The sequence below is a fragment of the Crocodylus porosus genome, unplaced genomic scaffold (assembly GCF_001723895.1).
Source record: "Crocodylus porosus isolate Cpor-Errol unplaced genomic scaffold, CroPor_comp1, whole genome shotgun sequence".
NCBI lineage: Eukaryota > Metazoa > Chordata > Crocodylia > Crocodylidae > Crocodylus > Crocodylus porosus.
Genome location: NW_017728943.1, coordinates 3,054,963 through 3,073,317, shown reverse-complemented (window position 1 = coordinate 3,073,317; position 18,355 = coordinate 3,054,963). Strand labels below are relative to the sequence as shown.

The window sequence follows — 18,355 nt, the reverse complement described above, 5'->3', positions numbered from 1 at the left end:
TGGAAGGATGCAACAGGCTACAATCAGACCTAGACAGGTTACAAGGGTGGGCGGACAAGAATAGGATGGGTTTCAACACAGACAAGTGCAAGGTGATGCACCTCGGGGGGAACAACCGGCACCATACCTACAGGTTGGAGAACTCCCCTCTTGTCAGCACAGAGGCGGAAAGGGATCTGGGGGTCATCATTGGCTCCAAGATGAACATGTGCTGGCAGTGTGGAGAGGCAGTAAGAAAGGCCAACCGCACCCTGGCATGCATCCACAGATGCATCTCGAGCAGGTCCAAAGAGGTGATCCTCCCCCTCTATGCGGCACTAGTCAGGCCACAGCTGGAGTACTGTGTCCAGTTCTGGGCGCCACACTTCAAGAGGGATGTGGACAGCATGGAGAAGGTCCAAAGGAGGGCCACTCTTATGATCAGGGGACAACAGGGCAGGACCTATGAGGAGAAGCTAGGGGACCTGAACCTGTTCAGCCTCCAAAAGAGAAGGCTGAGGGGGGATCTTGTGGCCTGTTATAAACTAGTCAGGGGGGATCAGCAGGCGGTTAGATGAACACCTTGCTGGGGTCATTTGACCCCAGTACTCTTTCCTGCCATGGCAGGGCGTCAGACTAGATGATGCTCAGGTCCCTTCCGACCCTAGAAACTATGAAACTATGAAAGGAGCTTTCCTGCCCGCTGACTACATTTCCTGCGGGACAGGATGGACTTCCCTTGCACTTCTAGGATTGAGTTCTTAAGGAATAACCATTCCTTGTGGACTCCCCTTCCCAAGGGGCCATGGTCTATTAGCCCCTGACCGACCAGTCTCCTGAGTTTGTGAAAGTCCGCTTTCCCAAAGTTGAGGATTTCTGTTTTACTGAAGGATTTGCCTGCCCTGTGTTGAATGGGGATCAGTTCATGGTCACTGTCACCAAGCTTCCCCTCAATCCTCAGATTGCTCACCAGATCATCCCCTTTGGCCAGAACCACATCCACCAGAACCAGATTGTGCCTGAGAGTCAGTTACTCAATCCACATTGAGACTAAGCCCTCAGTGTACCCAAAAGAGATAACTTTAAGATAATAAGGTTCAGCTAGTGGTTGGATTCCTCCCTGAGACAACTCTGCCCACACCTTAGATCCTCACCACAGTCCATTATGCCTGGTTTGGGTATCAGTCTAAACCTGCTTAACATCCCTCAGAAGAAACAATGACAGCTGCTAAAAAGGTGGCTTTATGGGACATGTTGGTAAGTATCTAGTTCCTCTAAGGGATCCAGCTATGCCAATGCTTCGTCAGCCTCTCAGATAATTAATACAAATCACCTGCACTTACATATTTTTGCAAGCTGCCTTGGGAGACAAAGGACAAAATAAGGGGTTACAAGGATGATCCTACAGGAACTTAATCTCTCCAGTCAGCAGCAGGTTCCCTAATCCCCCAGAAATTTGTCTCTCACTGTTTTGTTGTCCTCCACTACACAGAACAAGACCTATTCTTTACTGGGTCTAAGCCATGGTCATTAGGGCTTACGCAGGAGATGAGCCATAAAGATAAGAGCTAGCCTGGAAAGAATGGAAACAGCAGCAAGAAAAAATAACAGAGCAGCCGGAGAGGAAATGAAGCTGCAACAGCTATAAACATGCCCAGGGACCCCAGGTCTGAATGGCTTGTGCAAATGACCTTGGGCTAGACCTGCGGAAAGACACACACGCATTAGCCACTGTTTTATGTCCAGTCATTTCCCCTGCAAACTTGACAGGAAGTAGATGAAGATAGCAGAGGCAGCAGCTGTGGCCTGCAGTCACAGAGCAGAGGAACACAGAGAGGCAATTACAGGACCAGTCTAAGCACAGTAGAGTCTATGAGGAGCCCAGTGAGCCCTGTGTGATCACTGATGAATCTTAGGAGAGGCACTGGTGCTTTCTTTTAACTTCTGCCTCACTCAGGGATGAGCACAGTGAGGACAATTATGGACAGTGTGGACAATTAGCATGTGCCTGCACCACCAGCATGCCCCATACCACAGTACAGTCTTTCCAGGGTGTACTGGGGGAGCTAACCTGTAGCCCCACCCAGCTCAGGGTAATCAGAGTGAGACTGGTGAATCTTAAGGACATAAGAATTGCCATACTAGGGCAGACCACGAGTCCATCCAGCCCAGTATTTTCTATTTCAGTGTAGCAGAGAGTGGATGCTAAGGGAAAGAGTATTTATGCAGGTCCTGTCCAGGCTGATCTGCCCGTCTCCTCTTGCAGCTTTCTGCACTTAGGGGCATTGGAAGTGCTCAATGGGAAGCTGCACCCCTAATTGTAAAGTTTAGTACCCATCGATGGATCTTTCCTGCATGAATGTATGCAATCCCCTTTGGAATCCAGTAAAATTATAGGATCACAGGACAGTAGAGCTGGAAGGGAACTCGTGAGACCATCTGGTCTAGCCCCTGCTCAAGGCAGCATCATCCCTGACTAAACCATCCCAGCCAAGTGTCTGTTTAACCTGAGGTTGAAAATGTTCAGGTATGGAAATTCCACTTTTCTAGATAATCTGTTCCAATGTTTGACCACCTTCATAGTCAGAAATATCTTCCTAATCTCCCAACTAAATTTCCTAGACTGCTGTTTGAGGCTTCTGATCCTAGTCCTGTCCCCTATGGCCACTAAGAATAATCTATCTCCATTCCCTTTATAAATTGTCAGCCTCCGCAACACCTTGCAGCAATGAGTTACTAATTCAGGGGTATCAAACTCACGTCCTGCCCTGGGCTGTATCTAAGCCACCAGGCTCCTTGTAGACCGTATCCAGTCCAGGGCATGGGATGGCTCAGGCAGTGGCAATTCCACCTCCCTCCATGTGCTGCATCCCCCATAGTGGAGCTGGAGCTACTGCCACAAAGCATGTTCAGTGCCAGGATGGCAGCTCTGGCTTTGACTCTGGCTCTAGTATGGGGCACATGATGGCAACAGCTCTGACTCTGGATTCAGCATGGGGCACACAATTACAGTAGGGCCAGCAACCAGAGAGGTAGAGTCAGAGCAATGACAAAGCAGCTGGAGGGCGACCGGGGGCTGTGTCAATCACCTTCCTGGTGCTGATTGCTGAATTCTGTGGCAGGGCACTCCCCCTTGGCCATTCCCCCAACTTCCAGTGGTTTTTTGGTAGTCCAATGGGCCAGATCCAGCCCATGGCTTGCATGTTTGACACCCCTGCTCTAGTTAATTATATGTTGGCTGAAAAAGAATTTCCTGTGTTTGTTTTGTTCCTTTCTAATAACTTAATTGTAAGTCAAAATTTCTACTGCTATGAGAGAGCAAACAGTCAATTCCTATTTCCTTTCTCCATGCTGTTTGCAATGTTGTAGACCTTTATCAGATCCCCTCTAAGTGGAAAAGTCCCAGCCTACTTCATCTCTGCCTGTACAGAAGCCTCTTTTCCATGATCTTCCTGACTCCACATGACAAACTGTGAGCAGTGCGGCAGGGGCCCACTGTTGAAGCAGCACCCCCTCTCCCGTGAATGCAGGCACAGCCCCCTAGGTCTCAGCACAGGGGCTACTTCTAATGTAGGGGAGCATGCTGTGGGAGGACCTAGGGAGCCAAGAGCAGTCTTCCCACAGGTCATCAGCACCAGAGGTGTAGCAGGGCAGCCATGGTGCCGGTCATGGCTGTGCATTCAGCTGTCACTGCGGTGATGGCCATTTTTGTGCCCCCCCCCAGCACCTTATCCCCATAAGTTACGCTGCCGATTCCGATTAGCACCATTGAACCTTCTGATTCTTCAAGAACTGACTCGTAGAGCCTCCTAGCGCCTGAGGAATCCCTTTGAGCCCCTCTTCCCCCTGTGCAGGGCAGTCACGTGAAACTGACTGAAGCCAAAGCTGTCAGCTGAGAACTGAGATGATTTCAGCTTTCATCATCCACTTCCCAGCAACTTGTCAGGGGCCACGTGAACAAGGCTCACTGTGCACTTCAGCTCTTTGTTCCTCCCTGCCCAGGCAGGGTCAGCATCTGGCTCAGACAGCCTCCTGCCTTGTCTCCTGCTGTCAAGGCTCCTCTTAAGATCATGACTGTTTAATTGTGTTTATTTAATACTTGCACTACCAGCCTCTCTTGGCAAGGGCAGCAGACATCACATAAAGAAACTAAGTGATTGCTCAGAGACAGGAAAGATAAAATAGCTATTCACCACGTACCAGAAGAGGATCTGTTTCATGTAATTAATCTACGGTAGCAAATTGGCCTGTTCAGTAAAAGCCTGGGGGGCCTGGGAAGTGAACACAGGAGCCAGAGGGCGCTCCTACTTACACATGAGTAAATTCAGGGTGACTCCATGGAAAACCATGGATTTAAGCCAGTGCAAGACATAAGGATCCAGCCCTACACCTTCCATCAAAACCTGCTACAAAAAGCATTTTCTCCTTATGCCAAATCACACTGGTTCCAGCTCAGCTAATAGGCCTGGATCAGTCTCAGTCTTGAGGGCTAGTCCCTTGCAGCTCTCCCAAGGCCTAGAGACATGCATCTGTCTTCAACTGCTGTGGGATACCGACTTTCCCATCATGCAGATACCTGTTAGAGTTCTGCAAACTGTTATTTCTACCTCTTTTGGAAGGCACTTAGGGGAAGGGTGGAGCCCTGGCAGCATGTGTGCTAGCTGGGGCAGTCCACCGTAGTTTTCCCTAATCCAATGGTAGCCAACCTTTTTGGCAGGAAGGTCACAATCCCTCCCACCCTCCAGGTGCCATTCTGAGCTTTGCCACCCAGAGGCTACTTCATACAGCCTATGCTCTGAGGCACTGGAATGGAGGTAGGGGGGCTCAAGCCTCCAGCTGGGCAAGAGATCATGGACAGGGTGCTGCTGCAAAAAATATCACTGCCAAGACCCAGGTTAACCCTTCTCTGGCCCTGCACCTACCTCAGGCTTATATGATGAGAGAGGATCCAAATCCCTGAATTCAGCAGTGGCTACAGGGCCAGGGAAGGGTTAGCTTGGCTCTTGTAAGTGACATCTGATGCTCCTCCTGCCCCTGCCCCCACTCCTTCTCGTAGACACAGGTCCTCCCAGCTGTAGGGAATGTGTCTTGCTCCAGATCATAAACAGTGTGTGTGCACTTACCCAGAGCAGGCAGCTGGGTCTAGAGTGTCGCAGCACTGGAATGGGAGCCAGAGACCCAGATTTGATTCCTGGCTCTGCTACCACCTTGCTGGGTGACCTTTAATCTCCCTGGGTCTCTTTGTCCTCCCACTCTTTTACCACTTTGTCCTTTCTAACAGCAATCCCCTTGATGTAGAGCCTGCCTCTTGCTATGTATATCCAGCACAATAGGAGACCCTGGTTCCATACAAATAACTTACAGCACTCTGTAAATAATTAACAATGGCACTGAATAGAGGTGGAGTAGCATCCCACACCTGCTGACAGATGATGCAATGCCAAATGAGCTTTAAAGTGTCTAAACTAAAATATAATAGACCAGAGCCAGCTCTGCCCAACCTGGAAAGTCAGAGCTCTTGCTGCAGGGAATTAAGTGGTACAGCAGAGATGCAGTTGCGTGACATAGTTTGCACATGGGCCTCTTTCAGCTTCTGCCCACAGCCCTATATTTGTCTGGTCCATGAGGCATGTGAAACTTGTGCACTAGCTGCTACATGTTTAGCCCTGCCGGCAAATTGCATTTTTGTCCATTGCGATGGTAGATACTTTCCCTGCTCCATCAGCAACAAAGAATCCCCTGTCAATTTCTGTTTTGACATCTCAGTGCTAAACTTAACAGTGGGGGGCTTTGCAAACAAAGACATGGGGAGTGAACTCACAGCACCATAGAAGACAGAAGGTGCAGGTGAGTAGTAACACCACCCTCTCAAGGTCTTCTTTACAACTCATTACTATGCTTTTGCCTAGCAAAAAAAAACACTTGAGTGGGATGTCTGTAGTACTTATATAAGCTGATTCCCAATTAATTTCTGTTGGCATCAATTGGGCACGTAAACAGCAGTAGGAAGGGAGGAGAGTTTGGGGGTTCCTGCTTCCTGGGACTGAGATCTTGCAAGACATGTTGAGGGCAAATGCCTGAAATGGTAGAAATCTCATTTGCTCAGACAATTCTGACACCCTGATTAGTGAGAAACACATGAGCTCAGCTTTGCTTGGGAGACTTTGGCCCCATCTGAGTTAGAAGCTGGAAAACCAGCTCATTCTGGTTTGGAATCTTATTTTGAACCAGAACACTGGGAACTAGTTTAAATCAGCTAGGACCTAAAGTCAGGATCCAACAACACCCAAATCAAAAGGGGCTTGCGTGCAAGGCTCAAGATTCATAGATTGTTAGGGGCTGGAAGGGACCTTGCAAAATCATCTGGTCCAGCCCCCTGCACTAGGCAGGAAAGACAGCTGGGGGTCAGGTGACCCCAGTCTCCTCTTGAAGATTTCCAGGGTAGATGATTGCACCACCTCTGGAGGGAGCTTATTCCACAGCCTGAACACCCTGACTGTGAAGAAGTTTTTCCTACTGTTAAGCCTGAAACAGTCTTCCAGGAGTTTGTGGTCATTACACTTGGTTTTCCCCAAGGTTGCCCTGGTGAACAGTTGTTCACCGAGCCCTTGATGTATTCCCCTGATGTAGTGGTAAGCTGCTACCAAGTCCCCTCTCAGCCTTCTCTTTTTCTGGCTGAAGAGACCCAAGTTCCTCAGCCTTTCCCCGTATGGCTTGTCTTGCAAGTCTCTGATCATATGCGTGGCCCTTCTCTGGACTCTCTCAAGCTTTACCACATCTTTGTTGAAGTGTGGCACCCAAAACTGGACGCAGTCCTCCAGCTGGGTCTCACTAATGCCAAGTAAAGCGAAAGAATCACTTCCTTGGTTTTGCTTGAGATTCATCAGTTGATGCATGCCAGAGTATTGTTTGCCCTGCTGGCTACACCATTGCACAGACAGCTCATGTTCATACTATGGTCTATTATTACCCCTAGGTCCCTTTCAGTTCTGGTGCTAGTCAGTTTGGCACCACCAAGCCTGTAAGTATGTTGGGGACTGTTTGTCCCCAGATGGAGCACTTTACACTTCTCAATATTGAACTTGATCTGCCCAACTTGCCAGCCTGTCTAGGTCAGCCTGTATCTGCAGCCTGTCTTCAAGCATGACCATGCTCCCCCAGAACTTGGTGTTGTCTGTGAACTTGGCCAGTGAGCTGTTCACCCCCACATCCAAATCATTGATAAAGACGTTGAAAAGCACTGGACCAAGCATGGACCCCTGTGGGACACCGCTGGCCACTTCTTGCCAGGATGACACAGATCCGTTCATTAGACCTCTCTGGGTCCTACCCCGCAGCCAGCTTCCTACCCACCTAACTGTCAAGCAGTTAAGCCCACAATCCTTCAATTTTCCTGTGAGAACATAATGGGATACCAGATCAAGGGCCTTTTTGAAGTCTAGGTATAAAATGTCGACCTCCTCTCTCTTATCCAGGTGGAGAGTTACCTGGTTGTAGAAGTAGATGAGATTGGTAAGACAAGACCTACTGAGAAGAAGCCATACTGGCTGTCATTCAGTATCCTACCTTCTACAAGCCTATCGCACATAGATTCCTTGATGAATTTTTCCAGGATTTTCCCTGGGATAAAGGTTAGGCTAATTGGCCTATAGTTGCCTCTCTCCTCCCCTTCTTGAAAACAACACTGTCCCTCTTCCAGTCTTCAGGGATCTCCCCTGAGTGCCATGAGTTTTGGAAGTTTTGTCAGGGGTCCTGCGATGACTTTGGCCAGCTCCTTCAGCACTCTCAGATGAAGTTCATCCAGTCCTGCTGATTTATAAATGTTTCACTTTTCTAAATGATCACGCACCAGCTTAACATCAATAGTAGGAAGGTGGTCATTCCCATCATGCCTATTCTGAACCTTATCTAATATGATTTTCCCCTTAGTCTGGCGAAATACCAAAGCAAAGTAGTCATTCAGGAGTTTAGTTGTCTGCTGAGTGTAGGTAACCAGCTGTCCTGAGTTGTTAAGCAATGGCCCCATGCTTCCATTTGTTTTCTTCCTTTTCCCTAGAGAAGGACTTCTTATTGTCCTTGATTTCTGTTGCTAGTTTAAATTCAGTCAACACCTTAGCCTTTCTAATCTGTTCCCTACAAGTGTGGGAAGTTGTATAGTTCTCCCTGGGGAATGTCCCAAGCTTCCTTTGTTTGTATGCCTCTTTCTTCTTTCAAGACCATGATATACCTTTTAAGCCAAGAGGGCTCACCAGCCCTTCTGCTACCTTTCCTCCACATGGGAATGGACTTCCTTCATGGTTCGAGGATCATGTCGATCACTCTTCGTGCACTTCTTTCACCTTTGGTCCCTAGTCCCGCAGTGCTTCCTTACTAGTGCCCTAAGCCTGTTGAAATTTGCTTTTTGAAGTCCAAAACTTCAACCCTGCTAGCTGATTTGCCTGCCTTGTGACGGACAGTGACCATGGTGGCTTTATGGTCGCTGTTGCCCAGGCTACCCTCTATATTCAGCTTGCTCACAAGATTGTCTCCTTTGGCCAAGACCATGTCGAGGAAAGTGTTACCTCTGGTCAGCCCGTGTACTTCCTGAGTCAGGTAGAGCTCTTCAATACAGGTCAGGAAGCAACGTGACCAATCCGACTTAGCCGAGCGTTCCTCCCAAGAGATGCCTGGGAAATTGAAGTCGCCCATGACGACCATGTCCTGTATGCACGCAGCCTCTGCCAGTTCTCAAGAGAACTCCAGATCAAGTTCCTCCCCTTGGTTTGGTGGTTTGTAGCATACACCTACAGTTAGGTCTCTCTCACTGCCCCCACCGCCCCACCCCCAATAGTTTGATCCAGAGGGTTTTGAGCTGCTGTTCTTTGGAGCCAATGTCAGCCTCCAAGGAGGTGTACTGCTCCCTACCATAGACAGCTACGCCTCTACCTTTCTTCCCTACTCGGTCCCTTCTGTGCAGGATGTAGCCCTCTATGGCTACTTTCCAATTATGTGAGGAGTCCCATCAGGTCTCCATAATCCCTACTAGGTTGTAATGACCACTGGAGAGTAGGAGGGCTAGCTCCTCCTGCTTGTTCCCCATGCTCCTGGCATTAGTGCACAGGCACCTAAGTCCTACAGTTGAGACCCTCAATTTCCTGTCACATTGAGGGACAACTGTTCCCTCAGCTCTTGCAAGAGTGGCTTTCCTAGTGTCCCCAACTTTTGAGCTTTCTTGTGTGCTGGTCCCAGGGCATGCTCCAGTCAGTGTTTCCCCATCCCTTGGTGATCTAGGTTTAAAGCCCTATCTAGAAGATTGGCTATCCTGGCCAAGAACGGGGACTTACCCCTCCACATAAGGTGGATGCTGTCCCTTCCCAGGAGTCCTCTCTCCCTGGGCACAAAGAAACTGGTTGAAGAAACCGAAGTCCTCTTGGTAGCACCACCCCCTGAGTCATCAGTTCACTTCTTCAATGCATCCTTCCTTCCCAGGTCCATGGTCCGCAACCAGGAGCACAGAGGAAAAGAAGAAAAGACTACCTGTGCCCCCAAACCCTTGAGCCCAGCCCCCAGAGCCCTATAGTAACTCATGACCTGGTCTGGATTACTCCTGGCTGCGTCATTCATGCCCATGTGGATGATAAGCATGGGGTAGTGGTTGGAGGGATGGACAAGCCTAGGGATCCTCTCCGCAACATCCTGGATACAGGCCCTAGGGAAGCAGCAGACCTCATGGGCTAGGGGGTCCAGACGGCAGATGGGTCCCTCAGTGCCCTGCAAGAGGGAGTCCCCTACCGTCCTGCATTTTCTGTTGGAGTGGCAGTTTGCTGACTACCCACCTCCTTCCCCAATGTTTCCATTGGAGCCTCCTCATGCATGGTGAGGCAATCATACCTGTTGTGCAATGCCAAGGGAGGGGTAGCCCTAGCCCTGCATGTCCTGGAGCCTGACACGACCATCTTCCAGGTAGCTCCGGGTGAGTCTTTTCAGCCAGCCTTCTTGTTGGCCACCTTCTCTTGTATCTTCTTCTCTTCTTCATTCTTCAGGAGAAGAGACTGACTGTATTAGTCATCAATCTCCTGCTCGTGGACCCTGATGGCGTGAAGTCTGCCTACTGGGCCTGGAGCTCCATCACCTGGGACTCCAGGGACCTCACTAAAGAGCATACTCCACAGGTGGGGGTGGCCTTGCTCCCATCCCCAGTTGCTGGCAGCCATGCCAGGCAGCCCCCCAGCCCAATGCCAGGGGCTCTGTCTGGGTGCAGGCCAGAACCATGGGTTGCTGTTTTAATTCTACTGATAGCAGAAAAAGTTCCCCACATGCCTACATCACCCCATAAAAACAGCAAGGATTGGACAGCCCCTGCTCTGTTTATTCTCCTTATGCTTTGTTTGTTCCCATATTTGTGTGAATCTGGTAAATTTGGTGGAGAAGCGGACAGAACGTAGCCAGGAGCTCTCCATTTCCTATGCACTTCATTGCCAATGCAGCTCAACGCTGCCTGGCAACAGGCCCTTGCCGTCACTGCCCTAGGCACACTCAATCTCCATTCTGACCTGAAACATTCCCCCCAATACCTCCTGTTATTTCACCCCTTGGTTCCCTCTACACTGCTCCACCAGCGTACCTCGCTGCTGCCACGCAGCCCCTTGCTATTCAAGTTCTGGGTGTCCACTCACTCTTGCCAGTATGATTCCTCCTATGAGGCTGTTGACTATTACCATTAGGGCTGGTGGTAATTTTCACCACTGACACTTTCTGAGACAGAAAATCAAACTTTTGACTACACAGAAATATCCATGGAAAACTGTAAACATAAGCTGAAAAGTGTTGGTCAAAACCCTGACAAAGATCATTTGACTTTGGGCGTTTCAATTAAGTTTATGGGTTTTCAGACTGGGGAGGCGGGACAGGGAGGGAGGGCTTGTAGTTTTCAGAATAGATTTTCCCATTTTTGTCTGCCAAATTTTGGCAGTTTTCAATTGCCAAAACCCAAAAATATTAGCTTTTGAGTTTTCAGCAAAAAGTCCAAAATTTTCCATGACAAAAGTCCCACCATTTTCCAAACAGCTCTAATAATTGTATCTGGTCCCTCTTACGCACTGCTTCAACTAAGCTTAACCCTTGAATTAACTCACGAGTTACAGCTAGGTAAAAAAAACCTCTGCCCTTATATCCTGTTGAGTAAACTGTCATTAAAAGTTTCAGCATTTTGCCTCCTTAAGCTTTGTCCCAATGTAAGATTTAAACAGTTGTAGGTGAAGTCACCCATTAGTGCTGTTTTTATTGTACTCTGTGGACTCTTAGCTATCCCTTAACAATGGGTAATGGTATCTGTGTTCAGCCTTTTCCTTCTCAGCAGCTTGGCACCTGATTCCTCCTGGTACATTTGTATTCTGAGGAACTAGAATCTGTATTCAGGCCAACTATTGCATCTGCTTGGACCTCTCCTGTGGGAGTGCATCTCTAGGAAAAGGCTCGGGGCTCTGTTGGTTCTCTCCTGTAGGATCAAAGCCTATGAAGACAGTTCTGAACTCTGGCAATGCCCCTCTGTGTAGCCTTCCAGCTCAATGGGAATGTGCTGGAGCATCAAATGTGCTGTGCCAGGTTCCCAGCTCCTTTGTGGACTACCCATGGAGTAAGAAAGCAAAAGGAAAGCTGAGTCTCAGTGATAGAATCACACTAAGGCCCCAGCCCTGCAAAAGAGCTGGGTGCTGTCCACAAGTGCCGTAAATCTCTAGCACTCTTTGGGGATGTGGGGCAAGAAATCCAGACGTAGCTGTGGTCTCTTTCTTAACAATGGGCATAACCTGCTCCTCCAGGTCTACTCCCACCTGAACTCTGAGGAAGGATGGAAATCCACATCAGAGTATTGTACATTTTAGGCTTGTCTCAAATTAGACCTAGTGCTGTTGTGACCAGTCAAACCGATTCCTGCCAGGAGGCCTGTCTGGATTTGCTACACAGCAGAACACAGAGACACCTTCCAGGAGTAAAAACAGAGCCATTTGTCCTGTCAAGGCTTGTTCCTTTCTAACTTTTTTGTCCCTCCAGGCCCTGCAGCCCAGGAACATTCGTTCACCTGGTCTCTGTTGCTGCTGCTGCCAGTGCCCCTGGGAGCTGCCCTGGGATCTGTCACAGGAACAAGGATCTCTTCTGACTCAGCTCCTTGGTTTCATCGTGCAGAGTTGGGCAGGGACAATACTCAGTGGGAGAGAAGAAGGATATTAGCTGGGGCCTGTGGTATTTTGGAGTGAGAAGCAGATTCCTCTCCTGCCCCTCCATTCTCTTGTTAACCTCACACTGGTGTACTTTCACCAAAAATCTCTTAGCACAGTTGAATTCATTGCTGCAGACTGTGTGGTCAAGCAGACACCCAGGCTCTCTGCCACTAACCTACTGCGTGACCTGAAGCAAGTCAGTTCACTTCTAGTCCTTCGCCCACCCTGGGCCTACTTAGACCGCATGCTCTTTGGAGCACAACCTGGCATCTTGATGGGTTTGTGCAGCAACTGGTTGTGGTTGGAGTTTCTTTGAACTGTTACAGACATACCAGGATTGTTTTTAAAGTTGATCCAGTCACAGCCCCAATCTTGGCAATGACACTGCAGATGTGAAACAATTCCCAGGGGGGCCTTTTATAGAGAGTGCTATGAAATATCAACTCACAGGCTGTCCTGATCACTGGGAGAACCCCAGGGCTGACTGAGGCTTAGAAGAGAAGTGACTGGTCCTTAATAGTCACTCAGTGCCCCTCCTGCCCAGCCCTTGGCTTCTCACCAAGGAGTTAATGGGCTGAGGTTCCCACTCACTCTTGGCAGGTTCCTTCTGAGGTGGGGTGGGGGAGCCTGCACCACACCTGTCTAATCAGCACCTGCTCTGCAGGAATTGAGAGGGGCTGAGGCCTGGGACCTGTCTGTCCAGCAGCATGAAGTCTTCTCAGGTGGATGAAAAGAAGCAAGCTGAGGGAGAACACAAGTGGCTGTCACCAGACACTGTCCCTCAGCTTAGTCACACAGCCACCTGCTCTCTGGGGCAGCCCCAGGTGTGGAAGCAGCTTGCTTAGCTTTAGCAAAAGAGGACAAGGCAGAAGTGCTGCTCAATCTACATTTGTGTTGCATATTTAGGAGCATCTCATTTCAATTGTTTGGGCATCAGGGCCTACAACCCAGCTGGGAGTTTTTTGCCAAGGCAATGGTTCTTATGGGCTCGTGACAGAAGTTACACATAAACTGGTTTAAGTGATCAGAAACTGTTTAAACCTGTAAAAGAACAGAAGGTCAGTGCACATAAACCAGTTTCAAAATGGCTGAAACTGATTTAGGATAAACCTGGTTGAACATAGTATCAGACTTAACTGAGTTGGGTCAAACCGATTTATGAAACTTCTGCCCCAGATCCCTTCCTGGTGCAAATTAAATCATAGTCCCCTAGCATCCCAGCATGCTTTGCAACCCTGGGCTGTGCAGGGTGTGCATCTGCTCCAGAAAGCAGGGCTGGCCCCACCTCTATGCTCCCTAGCTTGAGCAGTGAGGGCTGACTGACAAAGTGGGGGGAGGGGCAAGCCCAGCTGGAGATGCAACCTACTCTACTGGGCAGGGACTATACCCCACAGGCAAACCCCAGCTGTGGTCTGAGGCCAGGGAGGGGGCTTAAATACCCCTTTCCCCGTTCAAACTTATTGGGGGCTGCAACTGGACTACAAATCCCAGAGACACTTGGAAACAGGAAGAAGAAGTAATGAGCAATACTGCAGAGTCCTGCTACTGTGATTCTGGACTGCAAATCCCAGAGACCTCGAAGGCAGCAGGAGGAGGAAGTGAACACACAACCAGAGAGCCTGCTCCAGTGCCTCTCAGCTTTTGGCCCGAGTTATGGCAGGCATGTGGCTGCATTTTCTGTATCAAAGATAAATGTCTGTTCACTTCTGTTTCAGTTTAATCTGTGTAGCTTAGACTAAACTGCAAAGACTGAATTGATTCAGCTTTGGGCTTTTTGACTGTTTGTACTTAGTGCATGAAGAAGAATGGCCCTGTGCTGTGCTCTGTCAGCTCTCAGGAGCACTTAGTAGAGTGTTCTCTGGGCCAAAGCCATGGCAGTATATTAGGGATGTTAAGCTACTGAAAGCCTCTCTTGAATCAAGCAGCAAGCTGGAGCCCCGACCACATGTAGCTACTGAAAATCCCGGGGTCCCTTCATTTGTCAGCCTGTGTCCTGGCCAAAATCTAAGCCAGGATATGTAGATTCTGGTCTACCTCCTTAAATTCTGTCTTGAATTTCCATGGGATATAAGAAATTTTTCACCTGCTCTCCCAAACTGTTGTGGGTGGTGAATATGAGCACTTGAACTCCTGCCACATTCTACCTCAGAGTTGGTTGCATTGTGTTGATAAATGAATGAGTCCCTCTGCATAGTGTGCTAAGCACCATAAGATAAATGACACTGTAAGGAAGCTCTGACGCACAATCCTGTCATCTGGCCTGGATGAAAATCAATCTTTTGGTCACAAGAAGGTGTGAGTTCCCACCCACAAAGAGACTTAGCATCTGTCAAGTGGCCTGCACATTGCACGGGCAGCAAACCCTAGTCTGCACCTTCTTCTGCCCTTGTCAGCTAGAAACATTTTAGGGTAAAGCCACAGTCATTTCAAGGTACAGCTGGACCTCTCCTGTTACAGCCTCAAACTCAAGTGCCCTGTAGCTCTGGATCAGAAGTCCAGTTGCACCTAAATGAAGCAATGGAATTGAAAATGAAAGTGTGACTAGAAGGGTACTCCCTTCCTCCTCCTCTCCACCCCCTCACCTATCTTCATTGACTGTGCCTGGTCTAGATGGTTTGGTGGTCTAGTTGAGAGAGCCCTGGTCCAACTGCACCCCATGATGTGAAGCTGGGCTGATATCACAGAAAGTGGAAAATAAGAGTTTCCCAACATAATAGTAGAACAAAAACAAATCCTAGAGCACTAGGTAGGGCTTGGCCCAGAGGAGTTTTCTTGGCTTCAGCAGGGGTGAAAATGTCTCTGAAAGGGTCTAGTAGGAAGGCGCATTGTATCTGATAGAACAGAGTCTAGATCCATGTGTTTGATTCAGCCAGTCACAGAAGTATACACAAGCTGTAAGTCTTTGCACTTGAAGGTTTAATTGCAGCCTCTTTCTAGTAACAAGCAGTACAATGAAAATGAGGGAGTACAAGGCTCTTCCCAGCGCAGGATGGCTTTATTAAAACCTTCCTTTTGACCCTGAAATACCTTCCTCCTCCCCACCTGCCCAAGATCCGTCACAAAAGAATGGTTCTGGCATGATTGGGAAGCTCTGGTTAACAGAGACATAAACTGGAGTAGCAAGGCATGGGGTATCAGGCAGAAGCCAAGTGCTCTAGAGAATTGTATTAGCATTGGCAAGTCTGTGGAGTATGGGACCCCACAGCTGGAGCTGTCAGGAACACCAGTAGCAGAACCCAAACTGATCTCTGCATGGGCCAAGTCAAATCCCTTCCGACTCAGAAACCTCAAAATTCACTTAACTGTAAATGCTCTAGGCTTCTCCAGGAAGTGAGTGCTCAGCCCCCCGTGTGAACAGAAATGGAAAGATTCTTCATGTCATGATATCACCGGGCTGCCACGCTTGAGAAAAAGCTTTTAGTGGCAGAATAAGACACCTCCTGTTTCCATCTCCTCCACTCACACCCTGCACACTGGACTTTCCACCACCAGTGCTCAGCTCTGATTAGCAATGCAGTGAAGCCACATATACAAGGATGTGACTAGTCCTACAGGCTGAAGCAGAGGGAGCAGGAGATCTGCACACAACCAGCTCCAGGGCTTGCAGTGCCAGGCAGGTAGCTCTGGAGGACTCATCACTCCCTCTGCACATACTCCTTTGTACTGACTGTTAACTTCACGTGTCTTTTACTTAGGTCCAATTTCATTAGCTTTCATCAGCGAAAGAAAGAGGAAACACTAATTGAGACACCAGACTCAGAGGTGAGATCTGGGTTTTAGTCCCTACTCTGCCATAGGCAGCCTGTATATCCCCAGTCAAGTCATTTGATCAGTCAGTGCCTTAGCTTTCCCCTTCTGTAAAAACAGGGTTAATAATACTATGCATTCTCTGTAGGACAGGCACTGTTTCCCATGATTCTGTATGTATACTGCCAAGTGCCTCAGGACCCTGATCCAGGCTGGGGCCTGTAGGAATACGACTAATACTGAATAAATTGAAGGCAGGAGGTGTGAGCAGAACAGCCAAGTCAAATCTTCAGTCATTTCAAAGACCAGAATTTTGCCCTCAGGCCATCTCCCATATATTGCCCTGGCATGGAGCCCACCATAGAGCACTAATTTCATGGGCAGTTCCCCTTCTCATTCCTCACCATGGTGGAGCTCAGGTTCACAAAAGCTTATGCTCTATATGCATCTTATTTAGTTAATGAATAAGGTGCATATATACCCTGCCTTCTGCCTGACTAACACAGCATAAATAAGTCCTGAGACTGCCAACCTGGACATCTGACTATCACATCCCTGTATCCCTTTTGCTTCTGTTCACTAAGTCAGAACCCACTAGCCCAAGCAGACATCGGGAGTGGTTAAGGCTTTGCAGCAACACAGGTGCAAGTGTTTGATTCACATGAGAAATTAGCAACATTTTAAGCCAGGGGAAGAGGAGGGTTGAGACAAAGAGTAAAGGACACAGAGAGTCTAGCAGAGTTGACTTACCAGAGCATAGGCTGAGCAGTAGAGGACAGCAGCCAAGATGCCCACACGGACCAAATCCTCCATGATGTCCCAGGGAGGCTAGCCAAGGTGCCACAGCAGGGAAAATTCAGAGGTGGAAAACTAAACTTGAAAACAATTTAGATGAGCCCTGTCTCTGGCAACAACTGTCCATGCAGCCCAAACTTCTCCATACGTGGGAGTCAAGGCCACAGAGAGAACTCCAACTGCAGGGAGCATGAAAGGACATATTGTCCTGAAACAAGTTCCCCACCAGAATCTCTTCGGCCCCCCAGGCCTAAAGCAAATCAAAAAGTGTCCTTCCAAGCAGTGGCCAAGCGCTGCAGCTGCTACAGCCGTCTGTTCTGCAGGATGCTGTCTGGGCTCCGGTCTGGTTAATGCTATTTCCAGCTGCACTTAGCTAACACAGGGGGCTGCCCCACCCCTGGCAGGCACATGCCTCTCCATTTGGTCTCTTTGTCCTTTTTGCCTTAACCAGCTCTGGAAGCATTTGCAAGGACCCTGCTGCTCCTTGTTCCCCTGCAGATCTGGACAGCGAAGGTTTATTGGCTTAGCTTGAGGTGCTAAAATCCTATCCACTCCAAGCAGGATCCTCCTTCCTTTTCAGGAACTTCTCCTACCACCTGGTGGTTCATTTTTCAGCTCTCACAGTGCCCCCTCACTTCAAGGGAAAGGGTGGGGGGGAAGCCCCACAGCAGAGTTAGATAAGGAGTTAGATAAGGAGGCAGAAGGAGAGAGTATGTGAGCATCTCCATTAACTCACTGGACTAGAGAGACTAGTCCAGCTCCAGGGCTTGCAGTGCCCAGTGGGATGGGTTTCAGGCAGATGCCAACTTAACCCTTTGCTTTCTCTCCACCTTTTCACTGTAAAAGAGAAAGAGAGACACATGCTGTAAATTCTGTGTGCAAGCCCCTGCACTGACAGCCGGATAGCAGCCCTCTCATCTCTCCTGCTCTCTTACTTCTGTGCCACATGGTAAGTGGTTTATAGGGTTTGTGGCTGCACCGTGCAAATGAGGCTGGGATGAATGTTCCCCTGAACAGATGTTTGCCTGGATGCCTAGGAGACTCTGCCACTGCCAGTCCCATGCTCCTGATCATTAGCAGTTGCAGGCAGGATTCCTGTGCTTGGGTTACATGAACTTGAACACCCCTGTCAGACATGGCAACCTGAATGGTTCTATCGCTTTAAGAAATTGTTCAATTGCTTCTGGTTCTGGAATTTCCCAGGTTATTCAGATGATTTGCTTTGCCTTGCAACACAGTTCCAACACAGTACAAAAGTGGAACAAGGAGACAGACCCTGCTGCAAGAATCTACACCTGAGAATAGGTGGATCCAGACAGACAGAGAGCCTCAACTATGACAGGCAGGGAGCTCAGCTGCTGGGGTGCTGTCAAGTTGTTTTTAGGCATCCCAGCCAGGGCATGGTTTGAGGAGGACTGTGTGAGTGAGGTGGCTTGTTTCTGTCTTTTTCTGCTGCAGGTGAAGGAAGCAGCAGCCTTCCTCATTCTAATAACCAAATAGGATAGGGTCCCCTAGCTGCTTGACAACACGAGTGAGAGGGACTAGAAGGGCTAATATTGGTTCCCATTGAGCCCTTCCCTCTCCAGTGTCTGCTGATAACATGCTGCAAGCAGCACAGCTACCCACACTCAGCAGGG

General features: G+C 48.9%; 1 protein-coding gene across 1 annotated transcript in view; it reads right to left on the bottom strand.

Moving 5' to 3' along the window:
* Positions 1–17,376, bottom strand: part of LOC109318953 (parathyroid hormone/parathyroid hormone-related peptide receptor-like) — a 51,554-nt gene extending 34,178 nt beyond the window's left edge. Inside the window, exon 1 of the mRNA XM_019548459.1 lies at positions 16,674–17,376. Within this exon, the coding sequence (XP_019404004.1) occupies positions 16,674–16,736 (63 nt within the window). The 5' untranslated portion in view covers positions 16,737–17,376. The remainder of the gene's footprint in view (positions 1–16,673) is intronic.
* Positions 17,377–18,355: the final 979 nt, after the last annotated feature.